The sequence below is a fragment of the Petaurus breviceps genome, unplaced genomic scaffold (assembly GCF_028583685.1).
Source record: "Petaurus breviceps papuanus isolate PSGF00001 unplaced genomic scaffold, PetGlider_PUasm1.0 563, whole genome shotgun sequence".
In the NCBI taxonomy this organism is placed as follows: Eukaryota; Metazoa; Chordata; class Mammalia; order Diprotodontia; family Petauridae; genus Petaurus; species Petaurus breviceps.
This window is the reverse complement of record NW_027186380.1, coordinates 716,333-729,730: the sequence shown is the minus strand read 5'-3', so window position 1 is coordinate 729,730 and position 13,398 is coordinate 716,333. Positions and strand designations below refer to the sequence as shown.

The 13,398-nt window shown below is 43.9% G+C and overlaps 1 protein-coding gene, 1 long non-coding RNA gene and 1 pseudogene across 3 annotated transcripts in view; 2 read left to right on the top strand and 1 right to left on the bottom strand.

Annotated features, from left to right (window-relative positions):
* The window catches only part of LOC138173106 (zinc finger protein 850-like), a 784,878-nt pseudogene that overhangs the window by 83,296 nt on the left and 688,184 nt on the right, over positions 1-13,398 (top strand).
* LOC138173092 (zinc finger protein 420-like) overlaps positions 1-13,398 on the bottom strand; it is a 436,800-nt gene that overhangs the window by 19,677 nt on the left and 403,725 nt on the right. The window contains exon 13 of one of the 2 annotated variants that reach the window (XM_069103021.1): positions 12,830-13,398. This exon is cut by the window's right edge and continues 201 nt beyond it. In XM_069103021.1, coding sequence (XP_068959122.1) covers positions 12,830-13,398 — 569 coding nt within the window. Of the gene's footprint in view, positions 1-236; positions 375-12,829 lie in introns of those variants that run through there. The other variant, XM_069103024.1, reaches the window with a different exon arrangement.
* Positions 380-1,400, top strand: LOC138173109 (uncharacterized). Its single transcript, XR_011171322.1, has 2 exons — positions 380-592; positions 1,037-1,400. It is a non-coding gene; the product is annotated as an uncharacterized lncRNA (long non-coding RNA).

Below are 13,398 nucleotides of genomic sequence, written 5' to 3'. Positions count from 1 at the left end.
ACACTCTGACCCCTCCCGCTGCCTCCTCTCATAGACACACTGCCTACAGCTCCCTGGGGAGCCCCCACCCCCCGCGCAGGCGCACTCGCGCTGCCAGGACCCCCACCCGCCGAAGACAAAGCGCCGGCGGAGCCGCCCAAGACGAGCCGGGGGAGACACCGGGGGAGGGCGGCAGCAGCAGAGAGAGAGAGAGAGAGAGAGAGGGCTGCCGGGCCGGGCCTCCCATCGCCACTCACCAGCCCCGGGTCCCTCCGCCGAGCTTGTCCAAGAAGCGCTGGCAGGGGCGGCCACAATGAGCCTCTGGAGCCGGCCGGCCACCAATGGCGGAACGCCGGCCCCCGGGCCACTGCGCCTGCGCACACGGAGCCTCGTTCCCGGACTACAGTTCCCGGCGTGCCGCGCGGCCTGCGGCGCGTGGGGCAGGAGCAGTCTGGGCACGTGCGGGTGGTGGGGAGGACCGAGGCGTGGCTAGGCGCCGTACGGTGAGTCCTGGGTCCGCAGGGCGCTTCCCCAGCTCCCTCGTGAGTCTGCAGTCCCCTCGGTGAGCCGGGACGCCCTGGTTCCCTCTGGCTTTCGGCGCCGATCTCCTTCTGTGAGTTTGTCCCCAGGCGGGCGCCAGAGGGATTATTAACCCCATTTTACGGAGGAGAACCCTGAGCGGGGCTCTCAGATTAGGTGTCCCTGGCCCGTGACTTCTAGCTTCCAGTTTAGGAGCGGGCGGGGCTCGGCTGGGGGAGGGGAGGGCGCCCCGGCGGAGGGGGCGGGAAGGGCCGCGCGGTTCCGCATGTGGCCTCCCGAGACTCAGCCTTGTCGTGGGGGTTGCGTGGGCGTGGGGGCGGGGGCGGGGGTGGCCAGATCCCCCCTTTACCATCGCGCAGCCGATGGAGACACTTAGAAACGCGAGGTCACCGCGTGCTTGCTGCTTGCCCATCACGAGAGGACGTTTGAGTTGTGGGACAAAGACCGCCCTGCAGGGGCTTTTCAACAGCCCCCCATCTGGGTACTGAGATCTCAGTCTGGATTCTGTGGGAGACAGGACGACAGAGCCGACTCTGTCCGCTAGCCTTCTGAAACCGAACCTGGGATGACGATTGTGATGGAAATCCACGATCACAGAGGGATTCCCTGAAGGAAGTCACCTGCTCCTGTTTGTGGAGAGCACCGTGTAGATTGTGCCAAGCCCCGCTGACAGCTCAGAAGCCTCCTGGGAGAGAGCTAGACTCACCCCAAGCGGACTGTGCTGTGTTCACCTCTGGGACAGCCAGCACAACTACTTTCATGTTTCGTTCTAATCAGTCAAGATCCAACTTCTTATCCTCCCTGCCCCGTCCCGTCCCATCCGTGAGAACACAAGAAAAACAACGCATTTTAAGCATATATAATAAATAGAGACAACTGTCCACATTGGCCCTGTGTTTAAAAATATGTCTTATTCTGTTACTCTGTGTCTGTCAGGAGCTAGGGAGCCTGTTTCTTTATTAGTGCTCTCTAGTCCTGGTTGGTCATTAGGCTGAGTTCAGCACAATAGTATTCTATCCCATTTATATACCATAGTTTGTTCATCCATTCCCCAGTACATACCAATCTGTCAAAAAACTTTTATAGAGCTAGAAAAAAATTACAAAATTCACCGGGAAGAACAAAAGCTCAAGGATGTAAAGGGAATCAATGAAAAAAACGTGAAAGAAGGTGGTCTAGCCATACCAGATCTCAAACTGTAATATAAAGCAGGAATTTTCAAAACAATCTGGTACTGGCTAAGAAATAGAGTGGTGGATCAATGGAATAGATTAGATACAAATTACATTATAGTAAATGACTGTAGTAATCTAATGTGTGATAAACCCAAAGATCCAAGTTTTTGGAACAAAAACTCATTATTTGACAAAAACTGCTGGGAAAACTGGAAAACAGTATGGCAGAAACTAGGAACAGACCAAAATCTCACACTGTATACCAAGATAAGGTGAAAATGAGTACATGATTTACACTTAAAGGGTTGTACTGTAAGCAATTTAAGAGAGCATGGAATAGTTTATCTGTCAAATTTATGGAGAAGGTAAGTACAAGGACCAAAGAAGATATAGAAAGCCTTACAAAATGTAAAATAGAGCATTTTGATTTATAAAATTAAAAAGTTTTTGCAGAAACAAAACCAATGCAACCAAAATTTTTTAAAAAGCAGAAAACTCGGGGAAAATTTTGCAAAATATATCTCTGATAAAGGCCTCATTTCTCAAATATGTAGAGGACTGAGTCAAATTTATAAAAGTACGGGTCATTCCCAAACTGATAACTGGTCAAAGGATATGAACAGGCAATTTTCAAAGAAATCAAAGCTATCTATGGTCATATAAAAATGCTCAAAGTCACTATTGATCAGAGAAGTGTAAATTAAAACAACTCTGAGATACTACTAGTTCACACCTATCAGTGGCTAATATGACCAAAAAGGAAAATGGTAAAAGTTGGAGGGATGTGGGGAAACGAACACTAATGCATTGTTGGTGGAGTTGTGAACTGATCCAACTGTTCTAGTGAGCAATCTGGAACTATGATGAAAAGACTATAAAACTGTGACCTAGCAATAGCACTGCTAGGTCTATATCCCCCAAACATCCAAAAAGCAAAGGAAAAGTTCCTATTTGTACAAAAATATTTATAGCAGCTCTTTTTGTGGTTATTAAGATTTGGAAATCAAAGGGATGCCCATCAATTGAGGAATGGCTAAACAAGTTGTTATATGATTGTAACAGAATATTATTGTGCTATAGCACAATATGACAAGCAGGATGATTTCAGAAAAACCTGGAAAGACTTACATGAACTGATGCATAGTGGGGTGAACAGCAATATTGTATGATGAAGAACTGTGAATGACTTGGCTTTTCTTAGCAATGCAATAATCCAAAACAATCCCAAAGGACTAATGATGAAGCATACTATCCACCTTCAGAGAAAGAACTGCTATTGACTGAAAACAGATTGTTTTTTACTTTCTTTCATTTTTTCCCTTTTATTCAAGTGTTTTTGTACAAAATGACTAACATGGAAACATTTTACATTTGAACATGTATAACCCATATCAGATTGCTTACTGTCTCAGGGAGGGGGACAGGAATGAGGGAGGGATAGAATTTGGAACTCAAAATTTTAAATAAAAGTTTTTTTTAAAAAAGTAAGAAGAAAAAAACCAACCATGTAGTAAGGGATGTAAAATAATTGCAGTTCACAGGGTCTCCTGATATAAGCTGGGGACAGTGAGTATGATCAGTACCAGGGCTGCATTGTAGATAATGACACTTCCTGCGCAGTCATTCATATGTGCCTCACTAGCCTGGGTTATCAGTAGTAAAATAGCTGAAAGGCCATTACCTCTCATATGTAGCCTGGCTTAGTTCCAGGGTTGATCTGGGTCGTCAGCCCATACACCATTCACTGAGTGTCCCCTGTCCCCCAGCCAGGACCTCTCTCTCTGCCCCTCCTTCATTCCCCTCCAAGTGTGACTTTGGACCTCTCACACTTTGTCACTGAGCCTCACTTTCTGGTTCTCTGGAGGTCCATGGACTGCTTTGACCTTTTCACTTGGGACCTCCCCCTCACCCCATGCTGGCCTTCCTGGGGCCTCCATTTTGTGGAGGGGCCCAGGCAAGCCATCCTTCATTCCCATCCAGGTTTTGCTCCTGACTTTGCAGACACCATGCCCTTGTAGGAGTGTCTCCTCTCCCCTTCTCAGCTCCCATTTGTGGGTGTGTCTTTCCCTAGGATAGTGTAAGCTCCTTGAAGGAAGGGACTGTCTTTTTTCCTGTATTTGTATCCCTGGCACTTAGTATAGTGCCTAGCAATAAGCACTTCAGTGATTTTTGCCTTGCCTGGCCTTTCTGAGAGCCCCATGGGTGGGGATGCCAAATATTTGCTCCTCTGGAGGCCTCTGATAAGGAGCTGTCCTTTTGTAGGGGCAGGATAGATAGTGACCCCTCTCCCCAGAAAACAAGCCACTTCTCAACAATGTCATTCCTTGGTCATCCAAACTTTCTCTAGGAAAGAGTTGTCTAATGATGACTGGGAATTGTACTGGGAACAATATGGTAGGTAGTGCCTGGCCTGGAGTCTTACCTCACCTTTCTGAGTTCAAATCTGACCTCAGACACTTACTAGCTGTGTGACCCTGGGCATGTCACTTAACCCTGTTTGCTTCAGTTTCTCATCTGTAAATTGAGTCAGAGAAGGAAGGAAATGGCAAGCTACTCCATTATCTTTGGGGTCACAGAGTCAGACATGACTGAAAAATGACTGAGCAAATTAAAGTTCCAGTTAATGGGAAACAAAGAGCTTTGATGGGCAGAACTCACTCTACTGTTGGGATCCAAATCTCAACTTGTGGCCTGCACTGTCTCCACTTCCTGCTGCTGGTAGCTCCCCCCTTGTACTGACTCGATTGTTGCCTCTCTGTGCCAAGACCTAAGCCCTGTCGTGGGTACTCACCTCTCTGCCTGGTGTTATGGCCTGAATGTTGCCCCCTTGTGCCAGGGCCTGGACGCTGGCACAGGAGTGACCCCTGTCCCCTGTAGGGGGGGGTTTAACTCCTAGGACCTCACCTCTGACCCCATGATTTTTGGCATAAGTCCTACCATGCCAGTGTTTCTGCTTACTTTACATCAGTTCATACATATCTTCCCGTGTTTCTCTGAATTCATCATATGCTTTTGGTACAACACTCTTCTCAAACTGCAGTTCAGTCATTCTCTAGACAATGGTTGGCCACTTTGTTTCTAATCTCTCTTTGACAGTGCTGTTATGAATATTGTGATGCAACACTCCTTCTTGAGCACTAGGTGGTACAGAGGATAGTGCCAAGCCTGGAGTCAGGAAGTCTTCATCATCTTCTCTACTTCAGATAAGGCCTCAAACATTAACTAGCTATGTGACCCTGGGCAAGTCACTTCACTCTGTCTGCCTTGGTTTCCTCAACTGTAAATTGAGCTGGAGAAGGAAATGGCAAACTGCTCCAGTATCTTTCCCAGCACTCCAAATGGAGTCACAGAGAGTTGAACAGGACTGGAAAACAGCTGAACAACAACAAAGCACTCCCTCAATGTTCATCATTCCTAGGCTTGTGTTCCTTGGGGGATGACGTATAAGGTTCCAAATACACACATCAGTGGGAAGAGAGAGTGCTGCGTTCAGTGCAGCAGGGCCCTGGAAGTGAAACCCAGAAGGGGACAAGAGCACATGTAGGAAAGAAAGGAGTTGAGCACACAAGCTTCAGTTAGCGTAGCCAGGGCAGGTATCTTCTCGAGAGGCGAGCAACTGCCCTGAGCCCCTCCTATTTTATTAAAGTTATTGATGACATGACAACACTCCAAAGTTGTTCAGATCATAGCAACACTCCAAGGTTGTACAAGACAGCAACACTCCAAGGTTATACAAAACATAAGCAGAGATAATGAAAAATATGTAAAGATTATATGGCTACATAATGTTTAACTTTATGGGCCTTTGTGCTATCTTCATGATAAAGTGACTTGTAGAATTTGGTCAAGAAATTTCCCTGCCCAGATGCATTCCCGTAGAAACATTCTTGACTCCACGGTTATGCCCCTACTTTTGCAGGGAACATGTTTCCTCACATACAACTTTTGCTGTTTATGAGTTTAGTGAGGTCAAGCAATGGTCATCTGGTTTCCTGCAAGAGAGCACACACACAGAATCCATTGGTGGAGTGACACGCATATAGGGAGTACCTGACTAAAATTATTCACAGCTACAAAGCCCTGCTGTCATTTCTTATGGTCTTTTCTTCTTTATGTATGACTAGCCTTGATGAAATGTCTCTGCTGGACATGTTGTTCAGTTCCTCTCTGAAACTCAGTTTGGAAGAAGCACAAGGGAAAAGGTAGAAAAACAATTGCCTCTCCACACACATATAGAATTTCTTCCTTTGACCTCCTTGGGCTTCATTTCTAGTCATGAGATCACTGGGTCTGGGTCAGAATATCAGCACCTTGCTGGTGCAATTACCAGTAGCCCACTTTCTCCACCTGGGCCGACATGAAGCCATGAGCACATGGCCCTCCTCTTGTTTCAGTTTCTGTCTATTCTTTCCTGCTTTTAGGCCAAGTTCTGGATATGATTGTTGTCTTGTGAGCTTGAAGAGGTCATAATTCTATACTGGAGTGTGCCAGCAGCTGAGCCTGGTAAGATGCCAGGGACCTGCTTGAAGAATGAACCTCTAGATAGGGCTAGGCATCATGCCAGAATTTGCTGCTAGCACAGCACTGTGGGAACTAATCCTTCCATGAATCAGACCCAACAAAGTTGTCTGTTTTCTGGAACAGTTTCCCATAGCTATCCCACATTTAGAAGTAAACTTGGTGAAAAAAATGCTTTGTAGCTAATGTCTTCATTTGGAGTCTACTATCCCCGGAGACTGAGATAGTATAGGGAGGAGTGTGTCCCTGCTTCAGGAGGGTATGTCCATGTTAGCTGGTTAAATGTTAGTGGGCCACTAATCTTTGGGTCAATCAAATATATAAGGGCCATACTAACTGAAAATGGTGATTGATATTGGGAGCACACACTGGAATGGGGCTCTAAGACAATGACATTAGAAGAGACACTCCAACTAGTCTGGGGTACCCCTAGAACATGAGATATAGCCTCCCCTCTGGAAACTTGACTTGGAGTGAAAAAAAAAAGGTCACTTTCCCTCAAAAGGAAAGAGCCCAAGTATTGAGGGAGAAACAGCTGCTTGTCCTCCAAGTAATGATAAATAAATAAACATAAGACAAGAGTAGAGAGACTGATCGATCATTCAATAAAGTCAGAGGAAGAGGAAAACATTATCTGTGCTTGGTGATTTCTGGTTAAGATGTACTGGAGTAGGTATTTTTGACATGAAAACAATATACATCCATTGTTTTACCATGGAATATAGCCAAAACAGAAACCCTGAAGGGACTTGTCTAACCACATGACCACTACTGCTTTCCAGTGATCAACGGGCAAAAATGCTACCGCCAAAAGGAACTTAAACATCAATGCCATAGATTACAAGAAACTAAAGATCAAAGACATAAGGTCATAAATGGTATTTCCCTCACTGTTATCTATTGAAGGCAAGAGGAATAGAAGAGAAAAATAACTTGAGAAGCAAACAGATGGTAATAGATGAGTATAACATTTGGATTTCTGAACCATAACTTAAAATGAAGGAAGGACAGGCCACTGACCTGGACTGGAGTAAACCTAACCAAGGCTATAAAAAAATAAGTTTGCCTGGTATCTGTCAAACCTAATTAAAATGGTTTTGTAAACTAAAGAGAAGGGAGGAGAAAGAAAGCGATTAATGTTTATCAACCAAGACATATCATACCACGGAGTGAAGACACCCAGAAATGAACAGGGAACAAAATCCACAAAAGGAGCCAAATAATCAAATGTGTATATTCAAATGTACCAAACTTAGGCAGTGAATAAAATGAACTTTAGGTCCCAATGTAAGACTTGAAGGATGAAACTCATTACTGGCTCCAGATTACTAACCTTTAGTTTTAAAAAAATAAAATAGGATAGTGGAAATGGAGGTGCAGCAAAATTTATTAAGGGGAAGAAATAAAAGAAAACAGGGAGTCTGATGAAGAAGATGCATATAGGGAAAAACAGAAATAATTCTGCCATCTAAATGCTAAGAAGTTCCTTAACTAAAATCTCTTGTATGAACTTTGTTCTGAATGTACTTATCTATTGATATATTTTTCTATATGTAATCTTCCCTGATCAACTGTAAGATGCTTGAGAGTAGGGACTGATTTTTGTCTTTTATTTATCCTAATCCTAAGACACACAAAGTGTTTGAGTGGCTAATGATAATTTCATCCTTTGAAGGGTAGAGACACAAAGGGAAATTCTCTTTTGGGTCAGAATCTCTATCATGTTGAGAATTGGTTGCTAAGTTGGCCAGGCTGGAACCCTGACAGCAAATGGCCACTCTCTCCTTCTAGTTTATGACTGGACAGTCAGGCACATTCTGACATGCATTATAGATTATATGAGAGCAGATTTAAGGAAGGATGGTTAGGAGGTTCAAAGGAAGAATGGTTAGGAGTACACAGACTATAATTTCATTTAATCCAAATTTAAGTCCAAAAAAGATAAGAAACTTCCAAGAATGAAATTCTGAAGACACAAAGAGAAATAATTCCAAGGAAAGGAAAAAGTGGGAGTTGTCTAAAATGATCATAGATATAACTCACCAACTGACTGAACTTTTTTTCCTATTTTCTTTTTTAAAAATTTTATGTTTATTTTTAGTTTACAACATTCATTTCCACAAGATTTTGAGTTACAAATTTTCTTCCCGTCTTTTCCCTACCCACCACACCAAAACAGCGGACCCACTGAATACCTCCTCCCCCAATCTGCTCTCTCCTATATCCTCCCAGTCCCCCCTCCAACTTTCTGGTAGGGCAAGATGGATCTCCATACCCTAGTGCCTGTATATCTTATTTCCCAGTTGCATGTAAAATATTTTTTTAAACCATTTGAGTTTAAAACATTGAATTCTAGATTCTTTCCCTTCTTCCCTCATCTCCCACCCTTACTGGGAAGATAAGCAATTCAATATAGGTTATACGTGTGTAGTTATGCAAAACATTTCGATAGTGGATATATTGTGAAAGACTATATTTCCCTCCATCCTATCCCACCCCCCACTTGTTCTATTTTCTACTTTGACCCTGTCCCTTTTCAAATGTGTGTGCTAGGGGAGGCTAAGTGGCACAGTGAGTAGAGCAATGGCTCTGGAGTCAGAAGGACCTGAGTTCAAATCCGGTCTCAGACACTTAACAGAAAAAAACTAGCCATGTGACCTTGGGCAAGTCACTTGACCTCAGTTGCCCTACCTTTCCCCCCTCCAAACAGCAAAAAAAAATTAAAAAAAAATAAAAATATTTTGGGGCAGCCAGGTAGCACAGGTGAGTAAGAGCACCGGCTCCAGTGTCGGTGGATCAAATCCAGGCTCAGACACTTATTACCCACCCAGAAACACCTGGCCATGTAACCTTGAGCAAGTTACTTAACCCCAATTACTTAGGGGTGGCCAGGTGGCTCAGTGAGTAAGAGCACCGGCTCCAGTGTTGGGATGACCTGGGGATCAAATCTGGGCTCAGATACTTAGCACCACACCCAGAAATAACTGCCTGTGTAACCTTGAGCAAGTTACTTAACCCCGATTGCTTTAAAAAAAAAAGTGTGTGCTAATTACTCCTCCCCCCAATCTGCCCTCCCTTCTATCATTCTCCGCTGTTATCCCCTTCCCCACTTAATTTCCTGTAGGGTAAGATACCCAATTTAGTGTGCATGTTATTCCCTCCTTAACACAAATTCAGTGAGAGTAAGGTTGACCCATTCTCTTTTGCCTTGCTGTTCTTCCCCTCCATTGTAACAATTTTCCCTTGCCTCTTTTATATGAGATAATTTACCCTATTCTGTCTCTCTCTATCTCCTCTCATTATATTCCTCTCTCACCTCTTAATTTTATTTTAAAAATATCATCCCGTCCTATTTAATTGATCCTGAGTCGTCTGTCTATGTGTACCCGTACACATATATACACACTCAAAAAGAGAATGGTCCTCTCCAAAGCCTGAAAGGAGTGGGGGGGGGGGAATGGCAAGAGGGGCAGAACAAGGCTAAAGAGGAAAATGTTTCTCTGGACTCAATGCCTCCTTATCATCCTCTGCAACTCTTAGTGGGAAGAAATCCTTAGCATGGAGATATTTTCCCATGTCAAAGAAGAACAAAACAAAAGGAAAAGCCTAAACCTAGGAAAACCAAAACAGCAAAACCCAGACAACCCCAGGCCCAAATAAAAAAGGAAAACCTGTCAAAGCCTTTGGAAAGACAGATCTATCTTCCTGAGAATTCTTGTGTGGTACAAGAAGTGGGAACTGCTTGGAAGGAGCAGAGGAGCTAAAAGCTCAAGCCAGAGCTGAGACCAAAAAGAACTGAGAGGGAGACTGCTTGTGATTTTCACCAGTCTGTCCATCTGTTCTGTCTCTTGATGTTACTTTGTTAGAATGAACCATTCTGTCTGTGGAAAGAGGACTTTACTACTTATATAAAAGTCCTGAAAAAGGACTTTACTGAAGTTTACAGAAGTCTTTGGACTTCCCTCTTGATTTGTCTTTGATTTCTCAGCCAGAAGCTTTGTCTGTTGGTTTGTATTACTTTGTCAAAATGAAAGTGAATTGAAATGATAGTGCTGGCAATGTGTGTAATCTTTGTCTTCCTAGAAAGAGAAACTCTGAAGGGTTTGGAGTGGAGCAGTCCTTATCAAAGAGGAATGGAGAGCTGCCTAAGTTTGAACCCAGGCAAGATTTGGGTGAATCCACACAAGAACTGGGAGCAGTCAGCCCATGGAGGAGGAGCTGAGGGGTGTGGAAGCTGTGGAGTGCTTAGAGCTTGGTTAGACATTGAAGATGCCATGGTCATCCACAGAATCTTGAGCCATCACCAGTTGTCTTGACTCTGCCCTGCCACTGGACTGTGACCTCTCAGGAGGAGAGAGTGAGACCAATGACTTGGTACAACTCTGCCACGTTAAATACAATTTAGGCATGCTTCCAAAGACTTCACCTCTACCATTTTACCATTATGCCCATCTCAAAGTCCTGTGGCCACAGACAAGGGAGGAAGCAGCAGGTATGGGTACACTGGGAGCTGGAGTCACAGCCCTGCACACAGGTTACCCAGCCCATAGGGTCCTCTTCTCACTGGACTGAAGCTGCAGTGGGATTGGGCAGCCCTCTAGGGTCTGAGCATCCTTTTAAGGACCACACTGCTCTACTCCTGGTGGGGGGAATTGCATAGGCTCTTAAGAATGGCAAGATGTGCAAATTTAGAGCCACTGACCCAAATGTTCACTGGAATCTTTGTTCCCGGCCTGTGGTAGAGCCTTCCAAACTCAGATTGGTCTGATCAGCCACAGGCAGACACCAGGAACTTGCCTCCAACACAGTGAAGTCATTTTGGTCCTCTTAGAGAATTGAAGACACTAGCCAACCAACCAACCAACCAACCAACCAACCAACCAACCATCCTGTTTATCACAGGTCTCATTTGTCCGGGTATTTGTTTACTTCTTGTCTCCATCATTAGATTGGGATCTCCTTGAGGGTGTGCTGTTTTTGTTCTTTTGGGTTGGCAATGGCAATGGTCTTTCTGACCCGATTTGGGATTTTCTTTGCAAAGATACTGGAATGGTTTGCCATTCCTTCTCCTGCTCATTTTATAGATGAGGAAACTGAAGCAAAGATGTTTAAGTGACTTACCCAGGTCCACACAGCTAGGACTTGTCTGAGGCTGGATTTGAATTCAGGACTTCCTGACTCCAGGGCAGGAGCTCTGTGCATTATGGCACCACCTTGCTGCCCTTGCATTGCTTGGGGATAGGGACTATATTTCCCTTTGATCATACCCCCAGAACTTAACCCAGCTCCTGGCACATTTTCTAAATCAGGCCCGCACAACATATGGTCAGAGCTTGTGGCTTGTCAATGGATTTCCTGCAGCCTGTGAAAAATGCGGGGTTGCTACTGCTCACCCTCCCCTTTGTCGGGGAAACAAGGCAGCCAACCAACCAGCCACAGGCTCTTGTCTAACCTATCTGTGTCTGAAGATGCTTAGAAGCTATGCGAGGGTGATGTAAAATGTTTATTTACTACTTGACCTTCACCCTTTGTGAAACTGAGAGTCCCTTTCAGATTGGGAGGAAGCTTTTGTACCTAGCAAATTGTGTAAAGCTTTGACTAGATCACACCTAATATGGGTGGGTTAGAAATAGGTCATCTCTATGTGACAAGGTCAGGAAAGCTGCCTTCCAAGAGACAGAGCTGTTGGAGTGGATAGAGTGCTTGGCCTGAAGCAGAAAGCCTCAAGTTCAAATCCACCCTCAGACACTCACTAGCTGATCCTGGGCTTGTCAAATAACCTCTGCTTGTCTCAGTTCTATCAACTGTAAAGTGGGGATAATGACAGCACTAACCCCCCAGGGTTGCTGTGGGGACAAAATGAAAGACACTATATAATGCATATCCCCTTTTCCCCAACCCTTTCTCATGACCTGGGACACAAAGAAGCATTTTCCTGAAGAACAGAGTATCTCAGAATTACATTTCTTTGAATTTAATCATATTAACAATAAGAGGAAAAATCACATTTATTATTTACAACAATAGGCATGGATGGTCTGAATTCCCTGCTTCCCAAATTGAGTTGTGGAATGAATCAAAAACCCATCAAACAAAAATGCACACATTACACAAGGGAAACTCATTTCACGCAGTTATAGATGAGAGGTCAGGTTTGTCCATAGTAGGAGTTCTTATTGCTGAGTTATCATGAAAGGATTTCCCCTTAATTATTAACTTTCTGTGGATTCTATCCAATAGGAATTTTCCGAAGTTTGGCAAGGATTCAGTGTTGTCCAAATGTTATAACATATTCATTACATTTATAAGGCCAGTAGGAATCATTCATTACATTTATAAGTCCAGTAGGAATCTTCTGATGTATTTAAGAGTCTGAGGAGGCAGAAAGCCTTCCAACTGTATGTCTGTGTGTGCTTTTAATAATATGAATAAAGTATAATAATGCTGAAAATCTGAGGTAATTTCTCACATTCTTGATATGTTATAAGGCTTCTCTCTGCCATGAATTGTATGATAGTCCATAAAGTTTGAACCTTCACTGAATAACTTCCCACAATCACTGTATTTGTAAGATTTTTTTTTCCGTGTGAATCCTCTGATGTGTAATGAGATTTGACCTGTAAGTGAAGACTTTCCCACATTCATTACATTTGTAAGGCTTCTCTGCACTGTGAATCCAGTTGTGCTGGGTCAGTCTTGATTTTTCAGTGAAGGATTTCCCACATTCATTGCACTCAAAAGGCTTCTCTCCAGTGTGAATTCTCTGATGCACAAGAAGCCGTGTAGAAATTCTGAAATCCTTCCCACATTCTTCACATTTATAAGGCTTCTCTTCCTTGTGAATCCTCTGATGGACAATAAGGTTTGAACTTTGACTGAATGTTTTCCCACATTCATTACAGTGATAAGGCTTCTCTCCAGTATGAATCCTCTGATGTTTAGTAAGGCTTCCCTTTTGACTGAAGGCTCTCCCACAGTCATTACATTTATGAGGCTTCTCTCCAGTATGAATCAGCTTGTGCGTAATAAGTGAGGAGCTCACTCTGAAAGATTGCCCACATTCATCACAATGATAAAACTTCTCTCCAGTATGATTCAGCTTGTGCTTAATAAGTGAGGAGCTCATTCTGAAAGATTGCCCACATTCATTACAATGATAAGGCTTCTCTCCAGTATGAATCCTCTG